Genomic DNA, 22,496 nt, shown 5'->3' with positions numbered 1-22,496 from the left:
ATGTATCTGATGGGGGTTAATAACCAAAATATATCAGAAGCTCGTACACTCCACAGCAACAAAACAAAACCAATATAAAAAATGGGCTGAGGACCAGAATAGACTTTTCTAGAAAGACATACAAATGGCCAACAGGTATATGAAAAGGTGTTCCAACATCACTAATCATCAGGGAAGTGCAAATCAAACCCAAAGAGGTATCAACCAACACCTTTTAGAATGGCTATGACCAAAAAGACAAGAGATAACAAGATTGGTGAGGATACGAAGAAGAGGGAATCTTCTTACTACCTTAATCAACTAAAGAAAGAAAGTTTATCAGATGCTTAAACAAATCCACACTATGATGTGAATTACCTGATTAAGGTAGTGACCGTCAGGATCCTTCCATTGTAAAAATATATTTTGGTCTTTGTAATTAATGTTATCTACAGGGTCATAACTTCAAAATCATGTATTTCTCTCCTAACAATCTTTATTTTACTTTGTTTCTCATTTTATTGCTTGTTTTCCCCCACCTTGAATGGAAGCTCCATAAAAGTAAAGATTTTTGTTCTTTTTATTCATTGCTATATCTCCAGTGGTTAGAACAGTGCTTGGCACATTGTAGACCTCAATAAATATACTTAACAAATCATCATTAGCTGTATGCCTCTGTATTCTATATGAGACTTTGAACAGCCTAAAGGCAAATGTGATGTTTCTGTCATCTCTGTATTTGCAGAAAATAAGCACAGTACTTAACAAATAATCATGACTTGCTTAATGCTATTCTATTTTCACTTTTAACGACCACAGGTAATCAGTTATAATACATAGGCCTGACTTGGTTTTTTTATTTACAAAGTGTTAAAAATAACATATTTATTTAATTATATTACAGTAAGAAATAATGAAGCTATTTTAATACTTCTTTTTAAAATAAAAGATGAGGAAAATCCTACTAATTTGAAATTCAAGGCTTTCAGGAAAAAATTACTAAGTTATATGATATATGAATTTTTGTCAGTTTTGTTTTGCTAACTTACTTGTTTAGTGGACATTTTAGTAATACAATGCTAAAATACCAAATTATTTTTTTAAGCAATACTAAGTTACTTTACCTGTAATGCTTTTAATGTTTCCTTCAATCCTTCTATTTCTTTTTCTTTTATTTCTGTAGCAAGTTGATATTTTCCCTTTAAGGAAAAAACTATAATTCAGTACTTTCCTATGTAAATGATATTATTAATGGGGAAAATACAAAAGCTCAAGAACCAAAACCTCTACTTTAAAACTAACACTTCACATCTTTAAACTTGGATCTGTACCACAACTTACATTCCTAATGACTTCAAAATATGAACTTACAATAAGGCCTTCATAAGATTATAAATATCATCAAATGAAAATTATAACAAATCATTTTATCAGTGTAATATTATAACAAATATTTATGGAGGCTTCAGTGCATGATAATCATTTTATCAGGAGAGCATTCCTAAGAATTTATGGACACTATATAATTATTTAATTCACACAGCTAGAATAAATATATTCTAATTAATAAGTTACAAGTATATTTGTCTTATAAAGATATGGGAGAATTTTTTAAAAGGTCTTTGTAAATAGTATGTTCATTCATAATAAAAACATGTATTAACTATTAAATAATTAGAGAAAATAATGCTAGGTGAATTTCTAGTTCAGAGTTGTATCTTCTTTCCCAATTGGTGTGCATCCAGATGCAAATCATTTTAAAGTTTATTTAAACAGGTAATTACATTGAAAAAGCACTAAAAAAATACTTAATAAAAACATTACAGCAGAATAGAAAAAACATTAATTTGGGGGCTGAAGAGATCTGAGTTCTAGTCCCAACTTCGCCACTTCAGAATGAGAGCTTCAGCTTCAGCAAGTCATTTAATCTTGCTAGGCTTCAGTACTACCAACTGTAAAATGACAGAGGTAACATGATTTCCTTGGCTCTTTTCAATTTCTAAGATTTTAAGCAATTAACAGTCTCCATTAATCTATTGCTAATACTTCTTTTCATTGTGGTAAACAACTGATAATCAAATGCACTTAACTATGCCTTAAATTATTAAAAAATTAATAAATACCTTTTCTTCTTCCAAGGCACACATCTTCATTTGCAACTGATAAATAATTTTAAGAGTTAAAATACAGGTAAGTAAACTGTTAGCAGTGATTTACACTGGTCAGTGAGACTAAAAAATATTTTACATGTAATACAATGTGAATGTGCTGCCTTTACACTGAGAAAATAAAATAATAAAAGGCATGGAAGGTGGCAAAAAGCCAGTCACCAAAAGAAATGAACAATTTAATCACATGATTAGGGATACCAATGGTCCCTGAAAATTTAGTTTTTCCTTCCACGGGTTTTTTTCTTCAATGTTTCAATATTTTGCCATCTACTCTTAAATAATATGTAATGTTTTCTGAAGGCACACTTTTATGAAATCCGTATCATTTGTATTAGCATTGACAGTATTTTCTGAAATTTTTTTAAAAGATGCATGTAGCTGTCTCATAAATAAATAGTGATATTTTAAAACAGAGTAACTAGGGTCAACATGCCAAAGAAAACTAATAGAATATTCTAAGCAACACAAGGATTCTAGGTAAAATTGTCAAGAAATAAAATTTTTCTTTGGAACTTCTCCATCTCATTTTCCACATCCCTCATTTACATTCAAGAATCAGGAAGAGGAGAGGAGTGGGGAGGGGAGGGGAAGGGAGGAAAAGAAACAAACAAGAACAAGAAAAAAAAAAAAAAAAGAGCCCAAGAGCACTTTCTCCATTACCCTTCAGATACCCAGATATTCTTATTTTGCCGAAAGTCTCTTGTGACAAGAGAGACCTAGACTTGCCCTCTCCTAGAGATTACTATGTGGCATATTTGGCTTCTGCTTCCTTAGTCTTCAATTAAAACTCCCATAACTTTGATGAGGCTAATCTCAGACTAAAAGGAAGAAAGTTTATCATCTGCTTAAACAAATCCCCACTACAGTGTGAACTACAAATAACCTCAACCAACTAGTGATTTACCTTATATAGGTGTATTTCTTTTTATGCATTTCTCTTTCTAAACATACACACATGTATGGAGAAAAAGACAAAAGAGGGAAGGAAAAAGGAAGAAAAAAATGGCGATGCTGGAATGACTAAGGAAAAAATTTCTTGAGAATATTTTTCATGAGCATATTTCTTACACTTATATTTTCTAATGAGGGACTGAAGAATAATTTGAGGTAGTAAAGAAGAGCTATAGAACTCAAAATTTAACTGAAGGAGTTGCTATTCAGTTTTTTAAATCATATATATATATGTTTTTTTTAAAACATGTATGTTTTTCTCTGCTCTTAGTTGCTGATAGTATTTATGAAGGGCTCAGTGCATGATAATCACATCTCCTCATCCTTCACATCTCCCTCCTTCCATCTCAGCTCTTTATCGGCATTCTCCTTCTGGCTTGGGTAAAGGAAGAAAGCAGAAAAGGTAAGACCCTAGGATACTCTAATCCAAGGGATAAAGGGGAAAGGGAGAGAAAGAACAAAAGCACACACGTCACTAACCTAATTTATTTAGGACAGATGAAAATACATCTCCAAGAAAACAGTTTTCCCAATTTCTCCCCTTAACTAACTCATTCTACTACATGTCAGCTGTGATTCAAAATAACTTTATCTCCTGCTTCCATTAATAATACTCTTTTTGTCTTCAGTGAGTATGCCATAATATTCATATGGGGACAGGAGGGAGGTGAAATATTTGAAACTGTAGTGTTTGCCTATCCTTATAAAATTACCTGCTTTTTAAAAGCTGCCATTGCTTCTCTGTGTTGCTTTGCTAATGTTTCCTTTTGATTCTGAAGTGTTTCCTATTTTAAAAATTACGAAAAGTTAAAGCATAAATTTGAGCAACTTTCAGTTTTAACTTTTAATTAGGTTCATAATTTAAATAAAAGTTAAACATTTATTGCACATATTATTGTATGCTCTTGAAACGCAACTTTAAACCAATTCTATGATTTTTTTACCTGTCATGCATCAGCATACAATAATTATTCTTTCAGTTGCTTCTTCATGATAAAACGCATTTCTTTAAAATTTTAAACTCTAGGATGCCTGGGTGGCTCAGTTGGTTAAGTGACTGCCTTCAGCTCAGGTCATGATCCTGGAGTCCCGGATCAAGTTCGCATCGGGCTCCCTGATTGGCTGGGGAGTCTGCTTCTCCCTCTCCCTCTGACACTCCCCCTTCCCATGCTCTCTCTCTCGCTCTCAAATAAATAAAATCTTAAAATAAATAAATAAATAAAATTTTAAACTCTAAACATGACTCAGGGTGCCTGGGTGGCTCAGTCGGTTGAGCATCCAACTCTTGATAACAGGCTCAGGTCATAATCTCAGGGTCATTGGCCTGAGATTCTCTCTGCCTCTCCGCCTGACGCCGCTCGCATGCATGCACTTGCTATCTCTCTCTCTCTCTCTCTCTCAAATAAATAAATCTCTAAACACACACACACACAACTCTAAACATGGCTCACTCCAAAGCTTTCTTGAAAATATTTCATCAAAAGTTATTAAAATTAGTAGTCTTAGTACACAAGACGCTTATAGTCTTTTAGAGTTCCCAAAGAAACCCATTTTATTATCTAAGCACAAATGTTCACATGAGGACACAATTCTTTAAATTCACTGAAGTAATTTTTTTTATAAAATCAAAACCACTATAGGGCATTTTTTTTAAATCCACATATATGATTCCATTTCTTTTTTTTCTTCTCTCCCGCCCTTTTTGATAGAAGCTGTGTGTTCTATTCTTCAGATTCAAGATGACTTCAAACTTTTTTTCTATGTTTAGTGAATAATTCTCACACTTAAAAAAAAATTAGATCTTCCAGTGTTTGTTATTTGACTCTATGTTTCTAAATATATGTTGATCTACCAACTTAAAATTTTTATCTGACTTCTATTATGATAGTTGGGAGTTTGGCCTTCTTGTACAACCATTACCTAACATCTGCTCCCTCTATTCTTCCAACAGAGTTAAATAAAAACTGTGACTTAAATCAATCTTCAGTATTTATACTATCATGACTACGCAATTTTTACTCAATGCTCAGCCATATAATATACCGTAATTACAATTCTATCTAACAGAGCTTTTTGTTTTTTCTGAAGTTAGCAATTACTTTAAAATATTTTACTTCTTGGGGCACCTGGCTGGCTCAGTCTGAAAAGCATATGATTCTTGGTCTCTGGGGCATGAGTCTGAACCCTGTTCTGGGCACAGAGATTACTAAAAAAATAAAATAAAATAAACTTTAAAAAATATTTCAATTCTTATAGCTAATTTTAAAAAATAGTACTACCAGTTCCCAGATCTGTACCAATGGTTCATACTCTCAAATGAAAAAAAAAAGAAAAGAATGGAAAAAGCAAAGTGAGAAGACCCCAAGAATGACAGGACATCACAAAATGCACAAGAAACCAGACAGATTTAGAAAAGCTGTAGATGTTGGACAAAATCTTTCAGAGGCTATTATCCAGTTTTCCATGAAAATAAATTAGACTCTAATCCACTCCTGCAAGCAAGGAAAGAATTCATTGAAGACCTCAGGGATAGGTTCCCTGAGGAGTACATTCTCAAGTAAATGTGACCTCTAGCTTCTCCTTACTTTTTGTGACCAGCCTTAAACCTGGAAATAGGAGATTTAATATGCAACAAAAACTGGAATAGGAAATAGCCCCATTACTAGATCTCAAATCCATATGTTCAAAAAGCCTTTGAACAAAAGCAGAATAAACTGGAGGCCTTACAGATAAAACAACTTAATGTTCCCACTCCAGTCATCAAGCACTGAAGGAGTGAGCCTCTTGGTAAAGACACTTGTAGATACTTATTATAAACAGAAAGGGCACTGGGGAAAAACCTTCCTGAACTAGCTAAGAAAATGAAGGGGAAAAACATCAAGTGGGCAAATCAATGATACTGCTCTGAAGGCAAATCATGCACCCAACTTCCCATTTTATCCTCAAACTTGCAAAGAGAAATTTCTCTAAATATTAAAAGAAACTTTGCAAAATTTTTAGTCATACCATTAATCCTGCCATCATCACTCTTTCTCAGAGTCCATGAGCTACTCAGATAGTGAATATCTCTAATAATCCAGAGATACTCCCTACTGTTTCAGCCTCCAACTGTTATCCTTGGATCCTCAAGTGAGACATATTATTTTCTCCTTTTTGACACCACACCCATTAGCATAAGAGAAAGGAATCTACTATGTAAACAGAACTGCAAAATTAAATTCTTCCCTGTTTTTTTGTTTTTTTTTAAGATCCCTGAGGATTTTTCTATTGTAATCAGATCACAGCTAATCATTCAGATACTGACTTACTGGTACCTCTGTGTATGATCAAACCAAATTAAGATTTCTTTGAAGTGGCACTCTTTGTGGGCAAAATGTCGTACTGATATTAGCAGCAAACCTCTACTTAACTTTACATAATCTCTAAAACCAGAAGTTAAGATTTAAAGCCAATAGTCTAAAAGCCTAATAGAGAAAGGATCAATCACATTTTATACCCGTCTTTGAACATTGTTGTTTCCCAGTCAAGAAACCGAATGGGTGAAGATAAAGATCTGTTCAAGAAAAAGAAAATAACCGTGGCCCCAATTCTTTGTAGTACTGAGCCCAAATACTATTTTACCTTCAGTGCTATCTGACTCTACATATTTTACCACTGTAAATATATGTTCTGCTTTCTATAGTGTTCCTTTAGATCAAGATGGTGTGACCTGTTTGTTTTGTCCTGGGAAAGTCAACAATTTACCTGGATAACTATGCCTCAGGGGTTTACTGAGGAACCTTAAGGAACTTAAATTTCTCTGTAACTCCACTCTTCTACAATACATGGGCAAGTTTTTGTTGTTCTAAAGATGAGGAGAGCTCTAACACTGACTCCATTTAACTACTTACTGCTTTAGCTCAAAAAGGACGTGAAAATTCCAAAGAAAGTTTAGAATTTTGTCAGAATAAAAAATGCCACCTTTATCATTCACTAATTTATCTTATGATTTGAATCTACTTCTAGACTCTATTATGTTCTGAGGAATACCTATCCATGTATGCTACACCAAGCTACCTTAATTACTACAGTTTATAATAATATATTTAAGAATCTAGTGTGATTATTTCGTCCTGTGCTTTTTCAAAAATTTCCCAGACACTCTTGTACGTTTATTTCCACATAAACCTTAGAACAGCTTAAGAACAGCAAACACACTCTTGGTATTGGATTGTATTAAACATACTGATTAACTTAAGGATTTGGATAACTTTATACTGTTGACTCTCTCTATCCAAAAATAAGATAGGACTTTACATTTTGAAATCTGCTTGGAGTTTCAGTTTGTACTTAGTGTTTATCTGTTTCTTCTTTCTGCAGAGAGGTTCGATACCTTGGACCTCATAAAACCCAACTCTAGTTTTACTCCCATATTCTACACAACCTTGTGGGCCTGTCTGGTCTCAAAATTCCCATCATTTCTAGTTTGAGCTATCCTCTGTCACTTGAATTCTAATATGTTACCTCCAACTTCCTATTTCAATATTGCCAAAGAGTAAAAAGAAGGGGGCCATCATAATTAAGATTTCAATTTTTAGCTATTAAGATTACTTTGGTGGCGAGGCATGAGAAGCACTATCAAAATGCTTCCATATAAATAAGTCTAGAGAGAAAATCAGATCTGATACTGGCGGTTGTTTTTTGTTTTTGTTTTTGTTTTAAGCAGGGTCCACACACAACTTGGGGCTTGAACCATGACCCTGGAATCAAGAGTCACAGGCTCTACCGACAAAACCAACCAGGTGTCCCTCTGATACCAGGTTTTTTTTAATATTTGCTTATAGTATGTAATAACAGCCTGGGAAAATGAAGAGGTTTCACTTCTTAAAAAATATTTTGACTCCCTTATAATACATAATGTGTTTCTCACACATTAAATAGATCATAGTAGTTTTCAGATTATCAGAAAGCCTGGAAAAAAATTTCATTCTCAGTGTTCTGGAGGCCCAGATGTTATTAAAAACAATTTGAGTCAGAATTCTCTTGAGACTTTGTTTAAAATGATGCACAATCTCCAAATATGTTTAGGAAATTTAAAAATTCCAACTGCAATTAAGGATTAGAATACCTCTTTCAGTAGATGCTAAAAAGATTAATCTGAAATAAAAATTTAAAATACTCACTTTTGGGGTACCTGGGTAGCTCAGTTCATTAAGCATCCAACTCCTGATTTCGGCTTAGGTCATGATCTCAGGATGGTGAGACTGAGCCCCACATCAGCTCCATGCTCAGAGGAGTCTGCTTGAGTTTCTCTCCCCTCTACCCCTCCCCCACCACTCACGTACGTGCTCACTCTCTCTGGGGTAAATCTTAAAACAACAACAACAACAACAACAAAAACTCACCTTTTGCCATTTAAGTTCTTGTGTCTCCACAATAATTTTACCAATCTGCTCTTCATACTGAGTTTCTGCTTCCTAAATCAAAAAGAAAAATGCTAGGAAAATTAGGACTTTAAAATTTTACATTTCAGCTCTTTGTAGAAAGATAAAAAGAGCATCCTCTCATGCTTACAACAAGAAAAAAATCTGGACAAATTGCAAATTAGATAGACAAACCCATCAGAGAACTGAGGTCCCAGATCATTCAATTAACCCAAACTCTGGATAACTCTCTCCAGCAGGGAGAAGAGAACCATAGCATTTGCTTACCTGGGACATAAACCACTGAGTGCTGATAAGAAAACTCAGCTGAAAGTTCTTAATAAATTGGTAAAGGCAGAACGTGGACTAGTGTAAGAATATGAATTCCCAGGGGCCCCAGAAATAAGGAGGTTTTATATTTTTTATAAGGTTATTCCTTCAGGAAGCCCACCAAGTGCTTCCAGGGAAGGATGGGAAGAATCCAACAATCTGAGAAGCTCTCCCCTGTGGTACTGGCTGGGAAAGAGAAGAGCAGTAACAACCCATCTTCCCTATTTCTCCTACAGACCAAGAATCTTAATCTGTAAGGGAAAGGGCAACAAAAACTATACTTAAGAACACTAGTGGAAACCCTCTACAGCTGGGAAAGGGGACCAAGGGCCACCACTGAAAACTCCACCTCGACAGACCAGTCTTCCTCATCTCCCCTAAGGAACAAGAGCCTAATCTACAGGGGGAGGGGCAATCAAAATGACAGCATGAGAGCTCCTGTGAAAAGCCACTGCAGCTAGAAGCAGGCTAGGAAAATAAAATAACAGCTCTATCACAGCAGGAGGAGCAGAAAAACAGCAAGAATATAGGAATACAGTAGGCCCAGCATTAAAAACAAAAGAAGGATCAGAACTATTGTGAAGACCTCACCCTGAGACCCAGTTTCACCTAAAAACTGAAGCTTAAAAAAGTCAGAGAATGCCCGTATTCCCCCCACCTGCAGCCACGACCTGACAAAGAAGCAACAAATAAAAAAGAACAGGGAGATCAGCGGGGAGGGCTGCAAAGACAGACTCTCTCTGGGAGGCAGCATAAAAGTCCCAAAGTCAAGGAACAAGGCCCAAAGCCAAGCAGGAAGCGGTTATTTAGAAAAATCCTCTGATTTTGTTTAAAATCATGTAACACTCCTGAATTAGCCTACACCATAAACATAAGTTATCAGTAAAGAAATCTGATTCTTCTGTTGAAAAATTCAACAGGTAGACTTGAAAAGTGCCTGTATACAGTGTTGTTTTTTTTTTAAGATTTTATTTATTTGACAGAGAGAGAGACAGCCAGAGAGGGAACACAAGCAGAGGAAGTGGGAGAGGGAGAAGCAAGCTCCCTGCTGAGCAGGGAGCCCAATGCGGGGCTCGATCCCAGGACCCTGGGATCATGACCTGAGCCGAAGGCAGACGCTTAATGACTGAGCCACCCAGGCGCCCCATAAAGTGCCTGTATACAGTGTTGAAGGTATGCCCCAACACGCATAGAGAGAGCCCTTCTACAAAACCTGGGAGGTTGTTGTTGTTGTTGTTGTTTTGTTTTGGCTCCAGGTATTTAAGGAAATCTCTGCCAAACAAAGCACTAGCTGATCATTAAGAGCACAATGACTTCAGTGGCCACACATGACAGAAAACAGCAGACTTCGCAAAATTTTTTCAGAAAAGCCACTAAACAATGACAACAAACAGCAACCCTGGGGAGGAAAATTATCTGATTTCCAGAGTTTCCACATATTCAAAATGTCCATGTCCAGTTCTCAACAAAAAATACAAAGCATACAAAGAAACAAGAAAGTGTGATCCATACACAGGCAAAAAAAAAAAAAAAAAAAGTTAAAAAGAACTGTCTCTGAGCAAGTACAGACAATGGACTTACTAGACAAAGACTTTACATCAACAATTTAAATATGCTCTAAGAGCTAAAAGAAACCATGTACAGATTCTGCAACCATTAAAAAGTTAATAAGGGAATGCTACAAACAAGTTTATGCTCATAAATTTGACAACTTACAGAAATGGACCAATTCTTCAAAATCCCAAACTACTAAACCTGATCCAACGTGATACAGACAATTTAAATAGCCCTATAGATGAACCATGAGAGACGATGGACTCTGAAAAACAAACTAAGGGTTCTAGAGGGGAGGGGGGTGGGGGGATGGGTTAGCCTGGTGATGGGTATTAAAGAGGGCACGTTCTGCGTGGAGCACTGGGTGTTATGCACAAACAATGAATCATGGAACACTACATCAAAAACTAATGATGTAACATATGGTGATTAACATAACAATAAAAAATTAAAATAAATAAAATAAATAAATAGCCCTATAACCACTAGTTTAAAAGCTCCCAAGAAAATAAATGTCCAGGCCCACATGGTTTCATCTTTAGAGAATTCTACCAAACATATAAAAAATTAACACCATTTTTACACAGTTTCTTCCAGAAAAATAAAAGAGGAAGGAACACATCCCAACTCATTTTATAAGGCCTGTGTACTGAGACACCAAAACTAGACAAAGACAGTACAAAAAAAGAAAACTAAAACCAATACCTCTCACAAATTTTGATGGAAAAATCCTCAACAACATATTAGCTAATGGAATCCAACAATGTATACACCATCACCAAGTAGAATTTATTCCAGATATATTAGGCTGATTCAACAACAATATTAAGTTGATATATCTCACCATATCAACATGCTAAAGAAAAAAAGTCACATGACCATAACAATTAACACAGAAAAGACAACTGACAAAACCCAACACTCATTTATAATAAAAACTCTCAGCCAGTTTGGAATAGAGAGAATTATCTCAATTTCATAAAGAGCATTCATAAAAACACTATACTTAACATCATATTTAATGATAAAAGACTGGATGGATGGATAGACAGACAAGGAAAGGGAAAAAAGGAAAGAGAGAGAAAGAGAGGAGAGCAAAAAAGGAAGGAAACAAATCAGACAGAAGTAAACTGTCTCTATTTGTACATGACATGATTGTATACATGGAAAACCCCAAGCAATCTATAAAAAATCTCCCAGAATTAATAACTGAGTTCAACAGGGTCTCAGGATACAAGATCAACACCCAAAATATCATGTTTCTATACACTATAGAAAACAAAATAAAAAATACAACATAATTTATAATCACTCCAGAGAAAATGAAATACATAAGTGTACACTTAACAAACATGGATCTGTATGCTGATAGACACAACAATATGGATGAATTTAAAACATCATGCTGAGTGAAAGAAGCCTTACCTAAAAGAGTACATATGTATGATTCCATTTATATGAAGTGTCAGAAAAAATAAAACTAATTGACAGTGGAAAATAATCAAAAAAGTGGTTGCCTCTTGGGGAAGGAGTAGGAGTAGAACTGGCCTGGGTAGACAGAAACATTTTATATCTTGGTAAGATGTATGCATCTTACCAAATCCCAAAGAAGTTGGATTGGAAATGTGCAAGATACTGCTTTCTTCATGTGGGCCTCGTTATACACATCTCTTTTAAATGGGTTCTGAGATCTTACTGTGATTTAGATATTGTTCTAAGCACCTTTTATGTATTAATTTAATCATAGGTATAATTTTTCGAGGTAAGTACTCTTATTATCACCATTTTATAGATGAGGAAGCTAGGTTAGCAAGAGAATAAGTAACCCCCCTAAATGCACATAGCAGCTAAACAGCAGAGCTAGTATTTGAACCTAGATGATCTGTCTCCAGAGCCTCTTAAACATGCCATTTTATTACCTGTAAGAAATTGTGAGTGCTGTGGGACAATATGGATTGTTATGACACACTCCTTTCCTTCAAAAACCTCAGAATCTAATCTTCATATCCCACAGAAGATAGAAAGACATTCAAAATCATATTACTTATTTTAAATATAGAAGTACATTCTGATATTTGGTAGAACATTTCAAAATAACAATTAGAAATATTTGTTGAATAGAAAAACAAAAGCATTAAGAATCGCTGTGTCTCTGTCAAATAAATAAATAAAATCTTAAAAATATATATATAAAAAAGAATTGCTACAAATGTTCTTAGAATATTTTCTATTTCAGAAATCTTTGTAATAGACTAAGTTGAATAATATGAAAACAGTAGCTTAAATACTAATTAGGAAAGAGGTTCTTTAAAATATGAACTTTTAGGCTACTCCATGCATATTAGTGATATTTATCTTGAATACTTTGTAGTTAATCGAAGAAACTATCTGAAAAAATTATTAGTATTTTATTAGACAACATGAGAAACTGAATTGGGCAATTTCGTAGGAGGTGGATTATGAGTTTGAAAAGGAGAATAAAAGTAACCAGTTACAGTTTTGGCTGCTTGGACATGTGCCTGCTGTATGTACTATGTCCCTAAATCTGTTCAGGGTCAAGAATTGAAGAGGTCTGACCAATACACAGCACATCTTGTAAAACTACAGCCTGAAGCAAGCATTTTAAAAAAAAGCATGACACTGTCTAAAGGTTATAAAGAGTAAATAAGCCATCAAATTACTCTTCTTTTATTGTTTTTATAAAAACACTTAAATCCTTGTAGTCCTAAGGCAGACAATAAAAGATAAACACTTCTAAGGTTCTATATTCTTGGATACTTTATTGAAGTCACAGATGCGATTTTCTTACAAATTTAATAGATTTTTCTCATTGACAGTAAGGATTTTTATTAATAACTTTTGAAAGCTGCTCGAAGAACTAATGAAAGATAAAAATTAAAAGTTCCAATAAAAAGAAAATAATGTTTAATATAAAGCATATAGCTAAATTAAAATCCTAATATAGTAAAAGTGTATCATAATGTTACCTTTCAGCATTGTAGATAACACCCATTTTATCAGTTTTCCATGTAGTACAGAGATGTATATTCTATAAATCATTATAATTATAAAAGGGTATGATTCTACTCAGAGCCTAACTAATTTTATGGGGCACTGAAATGCTGCTTAAGGTTATTTACCACATATTATACCATTAATTATACCCAGTTTTCCTTCACAATTTCCTTAGCAAATCATTGCTATTTTAGAATACCCAAATTTCCTTTGGCTTTTATTTATTGCTAATTTGAAATTCTAAGATTTCCTTCTGTTCACATATTTAATAAATTTAATGTGTCCTTTCTCTAAATTCCCATACTACTTTCTTCATAATTCTATTATCAGACATAATATATACTATGTGAGAATATAGTAATTAATTTGCATGGTATTAGGTGATGATTAAATTTCAAATTCTCTTAGAGCAAGATTGAGTAATGGTTTTTCAAAGGTTATCAAATGAATGCATATTTTAAAAGTGAAAGTTATATGGTAGAGCTCTTTTATCCCCACTGTACAGATGATTTGGCTGAGAAATACAGTTTGTGTAAAAATTTTCAACCCACTTCCTATTTTTACAGTCTAATGATTTCATATTAAAGTCTGGATTTCTAGTTTCTCTTCAGTAATTGGAAGAACTGATACAAAGCCCATTATTCTATATGGCAACAAGTTTTTGGAGCTGAATGGCAAAGATAAGTTGAACTGAAGACAAAGGCTCTCCAGTTCAACACAATTCCTACCCTATTCATATCACATGACAACCAACTATCTGAATCCTGAAGGAAACTGAATTCATGACCCCTCTGCCATTGGTTCATCCCCACTCATCAGTTATTATGTAATCTGATAAGGGAATCACCAGAAATGTTGTCTAACTTCTAAAAAACATACATTATGGATTCAATGTAAACTTATCTGTTGACTCAGATTGTTTATTTAAAGATCATTAATTTAAAACATTCAAGTTTGTTAAAATATCATCACCAATTTAGGCCAATATGAAAAAAAATGAGTAACTTTGTTAATTACAGCATAGTTAGGTACTTAAATACAGTTTAGTGGAGTAAGAAAGTCTCTTTCTTTGACTTTTATTGTCTATTGTGTTTTTGCTTCTTTAAAGAAACTTTACTATCTAACCCTTTATAGTATGGCCCAATTTTATGTTGACTGCATTAGTCAGAGTCCAGTTAATTTATTATATGTATTAATGGAAGAGCTTTAGACAAGGAGTAGAGAGATCAGAGCACTAGTCTCTTAAAAGCTCTGGGCTTTAGGTTGGACTCCAAGTTACCTCAAGTTACTTTCATCTCTAAAATTCAATAATTTCATGATCCTGAAAAAAAGACTAATCATTAAGAATACATCTCTGGGGCGCCTGGGTGGCTCAGTCTGTTAAGTGTCTTACTTTGGCTCATGTCATGATCTCAGGGTCCTGGGATCAAGCCCTGCATCAGGGTCTGCGCTCAATGGGGAATCTGCTTGTCCCTCTGCCCCTCCCCCCACTCAGGCTCTCTCTCTCTCTCTCTCTCTCTCTCTCTCTCTCTTAAATAAAAATCTTTTTAAAAAATACATCTCCAAGATCATAGAGAGAAGGAAGTACAGAAAGATGATCCTGACAATCACCATTTGTCAGATCACTAGGGGCTGAGAAATTGAGGCAGATCCACCAGCAGTCATGGGGATTGACTTAGTGTTCAGGATACACCAAGAAGGAGGGATTCCAGGGGCGCCTGGGTGGCTCAGTCTTAGCATCTGCCTTCAGCTCAGGTCATGATCCCCGGGTCCTGGGATCGAGCCCCGCATGGGGCTCCCTGCTCAGTGGGAAGCCTGGTTCTCCCTCTCCCACTCCCCCTGCTTGTGTTCCTTCTCTCGCTGTCTCTTTCTCTGTCAAATAAATAAATATAATCTTTAAAGAAAAAAAAAAAAAGAAGGAGGGATTCTGGAAAACACTTTAGGATTTTAGATGAAAGGCCAAGAAGCTACACTCTTAGAGTAGAGGATGGAAACTAGCCCTCACAAGGAAACTCAGCCTCCAATAAGCTCAATCTCTGATTGGTAAGATGATCTGCCCCATCCTAACTTCCAAAAGCAAAAATGAAACTCTCTAGATGAAGATGACATCATCTAAAGCCTCAAATTTGCTTTGCAACTTTTCATGCACAAATGCAATCAATCAAAACTTACCCTGTATCCTGGGAGGTAAGTTAAATGACCAAAACCAAGAGGGAAAAAAAAAGACAATAGAAATGGATCCATAAGAGGTCCAGATATTGGAGTATACACAGACTTTAAAATATATAAAATTAATATGCTCAATAAATTATATGACAAAATTAATTTCAGCAGAGGACTGAAAATTATAAAAGAAAAACCAAATGGAAATTTCAGAACTGAAAAACACAAGATGTGAAATTAAGAACTCAATAGATGGACTTTATCAGCAGATTAAATAAATTAAAGAGATTAGTAAACTGACAGAAGAAAATAACCAGACTGAAACATGGGCAGAAAAGGAAAAAGGAAAATATAGACAAAAAGCTCAATAATGATATAGGAGACTTGAACAAGATTGACAAAGTTGACCAAATTCAAATTCATAGAATACTGCATGCAAGAAATAAAGAATATGTATTATTTCAAGTTCATTTATGTTGGCATGTTTACCAAAATTGATTATATGCTTGACTACAAAGCAAAACTCCACAAGTATTAAAGTACTGAAATTATATAAAGAACACATTATTGATATAATGAAATTACGCTTAAAATCAATTGTTTAAAGTTAACAAAAAGTAAAATATTTTTAAAATAAAGTTAACAAAAAGTAAAATATTTTTAAAAGTAATATACTTCTAAATAACTCATGAATCAAAGAAATTACAGTGAAAATCAGAAAATAATTTGAGCTGAATGGTAATGAAGATAAAATATATAAAAAATTGTGGGATCTCGCTAAAGCCATGCCAAGAGAAAGTTTATAGCCTTAAATGTTTTATATTAGAAAAAAAGTTTAAATTAATAAACTAAACATCCATCTCCAAAAGTTCAAAACAAAAAGAACAGCAAATTAAAAAAGGAAATAAAGAGCAGGTATTAATATAAAACAAATATGCAATCAAAAGAATCAACAATGCTAAAATTTAATTCCTTAAAAAGACTAAGACAATTGATAAACCCTTAGAAAGACTGACCCAAAATTCCTACTCATTCATAATGTCTCTGCATGAGTTATTCCTTCCATGAAGCCTCCCTCACTAACCCCCTAGTAAAGCTAGCCATGTCCTTATCCATCTCTCATAGTATATTGTACACTCCTTTGTTATAAAGTATTATAATCTCTAAAACATGGCATAGTAAATGCACATTAAATGTTAATGACCAGATACATTCTTGCATGCCTAATATCTCTAAAAATTAAAAAAAATCAATTTGTACTATACTATTGCTTGAGTTTTCACTGTTTCAAAGTCCTAATTTTTTTACAAACTTTTTATTTTGAAATAATTTTAGGTTTGCAGAAGACTTGCAAATATAGTAGAGTTCATGTATACCCTTTATCCAGCTTCCCTAACATTAAAATCTTACATAAGCACATTTACAAAAGTTAAGAAAATAACATTGTTACAATACCATTAATTAGACTACAGAGTTTATTCAGATTTCACTAGTTTTTCCACCAATATTAGTTCCAGGATACAATCTGGGACACCATGTTACATTTAGTCATCATGTCTCCTTAAGCTTCTCTTGTCAATGATAGTTTCTCAGTATTTTTTTCTTTTTTCTTTCTTTCTTTTTTTGGGTTTTTTTTTTTGTTTTTTTTTTTTTGAGAGAAGGAGAGAGGGAAGGAGAGAATCCCAAGCAGGGTCCATGCCCAGGGTGGAGCCCAACACAGGGCTTGATCTCACAACCTTGAGATCATGACCTGAGCTGAAGCCAAGAGTCAGAGGCTTAACCAACTGAACCACCCAGGTGCACCCAAAATAGACTTTAAAAACAAAGACTGTAGCAAGAGACAAAGAAAGGCACTATGTAATGATGAAGGGAACAATCCAACAAAAAAATATAACAATTGTAAATATCTATGCACCCAACATAGGAGCACTTAACCATATAAAGCAATTATTAACAGACATAAAGGAAGAAATTGACAGTAATACAGTAATAGTAGGCGACATTAACATCTCACTTACATCAATGGATAGATCATCCAGACAGAAAATCAACAAGGAAACAGTAGCTTTGAATGACACATTAGACCAGATGCAACTAACAGGTATATACAGAACATTCCATCTGCAAACAACAGAATACACATTCTTTTCAATTGCACAAGAACATTCTCCAAGATAGGTCACATATTATGCCACAAAACAAGTCTCAGTAATTTTAAGGAGACTGAAATCTTATCAAGTATCTTTTCTGAGTACAATACTATGAAACTAGAAATCAATTATAAGAAAAGATCTTGAAAGAACACAAATACATGGAAGCTAAACAACATGCTACTAAATAATGAATGGGTCCACCAAGAAACCAAAGAAAAAATCAAAAACTACATGGAGACAAATGAAAATGAAAACACAATGGTCCAATATCTTTGGGATGCAGCAAACAGTTCTAAGAGGAAAGTTTATAGCAATACAGGCCTACCTCAAGAAACAATTAAAATCTCAAATAAACAACCTAACCTTACTACCAAAGGAGCTAGAAAAAGAACAAAATCCAAAGCTAGTAAAAGGAAGGAAGTAAATAATAGAGATTAGAGCAGAAAACAATGAAATAGAGATTAAAAAAATAGAAAAGATTAATGAAAAAATAGAAAAGATTAATGAAACCAGGAGTTGATTTGAAAAGATAAAACTGACAAACCTTTAGCCAGACACATCAAGAAAAAAAACGGGATGCAAATAAAATCAGAAATGAAGGGGGAGAAATAACAACACAGAAATACAAAAGATTATAGGAGAATATTTTGAAAAATTATATGCCAACAAATTGGACAACCTAGAAGAAATGGATAAATCCCCAGAAGCATATAATCTTCCAAAACTGAATCAAGAAGAAATAGAAAATTTGAACAGACTGATTACTACTAATAAAATTGAATCAGTAATCAAAAACTTCAAACAAAAAAAAGTCTAGGACCACATGGACAGGACAAGTGAATTCTACCAATTGTATGAAAAAAAGTTAATACCAGGGCACCTGGGTGGTGCAGTCAGGTGAGCGTCTGGCTCTTGATTTCGGCTCAGGTCTTAATCTCGGGGTTGTAAGATTGAGTCCTGTGTCAGGCTCCATGCTCAGCATGGAGTCTGCTTGGGATTCTCTCTCCCTCTCTCTGTCCCTCATACTTGTGCTCTCTAAAATAAAGAAATAAATCTTTTAAAAAAATAGCTAATACCTATTTTTCTCTAACTATTCCAAGAAATAGAAGAGGAGGGAAAACTTCTAAATTCATGCTATGAGGTCAGCATTACCCTGATACCAAAGCCAGACAAAGACAGTACACGAAAAGAAAACTAGAGGCTAATACCTCTGATGAATATAGATGCAAAAAATCCTCAACAAGATATTAACAAACCAAATCCAACAACACATTAAAAAAATCATTCACCATGATCAAGTGGGATTTATTCCAGAGATGCAAAGGTGGTTCAATATTCCAAATCAATCAACATGATACATCATATTAACAAGAGAAAGGATAAAAACCACACAATCATCTCAACAAATACAAAGCATGTGACAACATACAACATCCATTCAAAATAAAAATTCTCAACAAAGTGAATTTAGAAAGAACATACCTCAACATAATAAAGGCCATATATGAAAAACCCACAGCTAACATCATACTCAATGGTGAAAAACAGAGCTTTTCCTCTAAGATAGGGAATAAGACAAAGATGTCCACTCTCACCACTTTTATTCTATATAGTACTGGAAGTCCTAGCCACAGCAATCAGACAAGAAAAAGGAATAAAAGGCATCCAAATTGGTAAAGAAGAAGCAAAACCCTCATTATTTGCAGATGACATGATACTATATACAGAAAACCTGAAAGACTCCACCAAAAAAACTACTAGAACTGTTACATGAATTCAGTAAAGTTGAAAGATACAAAATCAATCTACAGAAATCCATTGCATTTCTGTATACTAATAATGGAACAGCAGAAAGAGAAATTAAGAAAACAATCCCATTTACAATTGCACCAAAAATCATAAAATACCTTAAAATAAATTTAACCATAAAACTACAAAACATTAATGAAAAAATTGAAGACAACAAAAACAAATGGGAAGATACTCAGTGCTCATGGATTGGAAGAATTAAAATTGTTAAAATGTCCATACTACTCAAAGGAATCTACAGATCCAATGCAATCCCTATCAAAATACCAAGAGCATTTTTCACAGAACTAGAACAAAAAATGCTAAAATTTTTATGGAACCACAAAAGACCCTGAATAGCCAAAGCAATCTTGAGAAAGAACAAAGCTGGAGGTATCACAATCCCAGATTTCAAGATACACTACAGAGCTGTAAGAATCAAATAGTCAAATATCAAAATCAAAGTATCAAATCAAATATCAAAATAGTTTGGTACTGGCACAAAAACAGATACATAGTCCAATAGAATAGAATAGAAAGCCTAGGGCGCCTGGATGGCTCAGTCAGTTAAGCGTCTGCCTTCAGCTCAGGTCATGACCCCAGGGTCCTGAGATTGAGTCCCAGATCAGGCTCCCCACTCAGCGGGGAGTCTGCTTCTCCCTGTACCCTTCCCCCCTGCTCATGATTTCTCTCTCTCACAAAAAGAAAGAAAGAAAGAAAAGAGAGCCTAGAAATAAACCCATGGATATATGGTCAATTAATCTACAACAAGGGAGGCAAGAATATACAACGGAGAAAAGACAGTCTCTTCAACAAACGGTGTTGGCAAAACTGGACAGCTATATGCAAAAGAATGAAACTGGACCACTTTCTAACACCATACACAAAAATAAACTTAAAATGGATTAAAGACCTAAACCTGAGACTTGAAACCACAAAGGTCCTAGAAGAAAACACAGGCAGTAATTGGCCTTTGATTTTGGCCTTAGCAACATTTTCTAGATTTGTCTCCTCAGGCAAGGGAAAAAAGTAAAATAAACTATTGGGACTACAATAAAATAAAAAGTTTTTGCATAGTGAATGAAACCATCAACAATACTAAAAGGCAAACTACTGAATGAGAGAAGATATCTGCAAATGATATATCTGAAAAAGGGTTAATATCCAAAATATATAAAGAACTTACACAGTGTTATATGGTGACAGATGGGAGCTACACTTGTGGTGAGCACAGCATAAAGTAAACTTGTCAAATCACTATGTGGTACACCTGAAACTAATGAAACATTGTGTGTCAACTATGCTTCAATCTAAAAAAAAAAAAAAAAGAATGTATACAACTCAATGCCAAAAAAATAATTAAATTGAAGATGGACAGAAGACGTGAACAGACATTTTTCCAAAGACATGGATATGACCAACAGACACATGAAAAGATGCTCAACATCATTAATCATCAGAGAAATGCAAACCAAAACCACAATGAGATATCACCTTACACTTGTCAGAATGCCTAGAATCAAAAAGACAAGAAATGACAAGTGTTGGTGAGGATGTGGAGAAAAAGGAATTCTTGTGCACTGTTGGTGGGAATGTAAACTGGTGCAGACACTACAGGAAACAGTAAGGAGATTCCTCAAAAAATTAAAAATCGTGGTACTGTAAGATCCAGTAATTCCACTACTGGGTATTTACCCAAAGAAAACAAAAACACTAATTCAAAAAGATAGATGCACCACTATGTTTATTGCAGCATTATTCACAATAGCCAAGATATAGAAGCAACCCAAGTCCCCACTAATAGGTGGATAATGAAGGTGTGGTATGTGTTTACCATGGAATATTACTCAGCCATAAAAAAGAATGAGATCTTGGGACACCTGGGTGGCTCAGTTGGTTAAGCATCTGCCTTTGGCTCAGGTCATGATCCCAGGGTCCTGGGATGGAGTCCCACATCAGGCTCCTTGCTTAGCAAGGAGCCTGCTTCTCCCTCTGCCTGCCACCTCCCTTGCTTGTACTCTTGTGCTCTCTCTCTCTCTCTCTCTCCCTCTCTCTCTCTGGTAAACAAATAAATAAAATCTTTTAAAAAAATGAGATTTGGGACAATGTGGATGGACTTGAGGGTATTATGCTAAGTTAAATAATTCAGAAACAAAAAGACAAATACCATAGAATTTCACTTACATGTGGGATCTGAAAACAAATGAACGAAGAAACAAATGAACAGACTCTTAAATACACAGAACAAACTGCTGTTTGCCAGAGGGGAAGTGGGTGGAGGGATGGGTGAAATAGATGAAGGGAATTAAGAAGTATTAAACTTCCAATTACAAAATAAGTCATGTACATGAAAATTACAACATGAGGAAGATAGTCAATAATATTATAATAACATAGTATGGCGACAAATGGGGACTACATTGATTGTGGTGAGCACTGAGTAATACATAAGATTGTTGAATCAATATGTTGTATACTTGAAACTAACATAACACTGTATGTTAATTATACTTCAGTTAAAAAAAAATCACAGGAACTTACCAATAATTTGGAGAAGATACTGCTATGCAACTATTCTGCTTCACCTATAAGTTTCATCCACTAATTTTAGCATTCATCAGTGGATCTTGCCTATGGCAATTATTACTATAATGTTCTAAGGGAAATTTTCTATTTCTCTCCTTCCTTCTACATTTATTAACTGGAATCTCCTGTAAAGAAGATTTGTTCTGTCTCCCCCATTTATTTATTCAATCATTTATTTCTATCAGTAGGAAATAATGAATATTTACTTTATTCTTTGGATTATTATTCAACATTATCATTACTTATTTTGTTGCTCAAATTGTTCCAGCTTTGTCCATGAGGAGCTCTTTCTGGTTGGCTTCTATATCCTTTTGACATGTTGTTTCTTTCTTCCAGCATTACAAGATGTCCATCGCTGGAATAAGCCATTTCTCCAAGAAGTCCTGGTTTCTTTTATTAGATAA

The 22,496-nt window shown here is 34.4% G+C and overlaps 1 protein-coding gene across 1 annotated transcript in view; it reads right to left on the bottom strand.

The window, feature by feature from the left end:
• The window catches only part of CCDC73 (coiled-coil domain containing 73), a 115,337-nt gene that overhangs the window by 80,836 nt on the left and 12,005 nt on the right, over positions 1-22,496 (bottom strand). The window contains exons 2-5 of the mRNA XM_028087708.2: positions 8,486-8,557; positions 3,815-3,886; positions 2,103-2,138; positions 1,104-1,178 (exon numbers count right to left, since the gene is read on the bottom strand). Coding sequence (XP_027943509.1) covers positions 1,104-1,178; positions 2,103-2,138; positions 3,815-3,886; positions 8,486-8,557 — 255 coding nt within the window. The remainder of the gene's footprint in view (positions 1-1,103; positions 1,179-2,102; positions 2,139-3,814; positions 3,887-8,485; positions 8,558-22,496) is intronic.

The sequence above is a fragment of the Eumetopias jubatus genome, unplaced genomic scaffold, assembly GCF_037043125.1.
Source record: "Eumetopias jubatus isolate StellerSeaLion01/CBP00866 unplaced genomic scaffold, mEumJub1_p1.0 scaffold_13, whole genome shotgun sequence".
Taxonomy (NCBI): Eukaryota; Metazoa; Chordata; class Mammalia; order Carnivora; family Otariidae; genus Eumetopias; species Eumetopias jubatus.
This window is presented reverse-complemented; position numbering and strand designations above follow the sequence as displayed.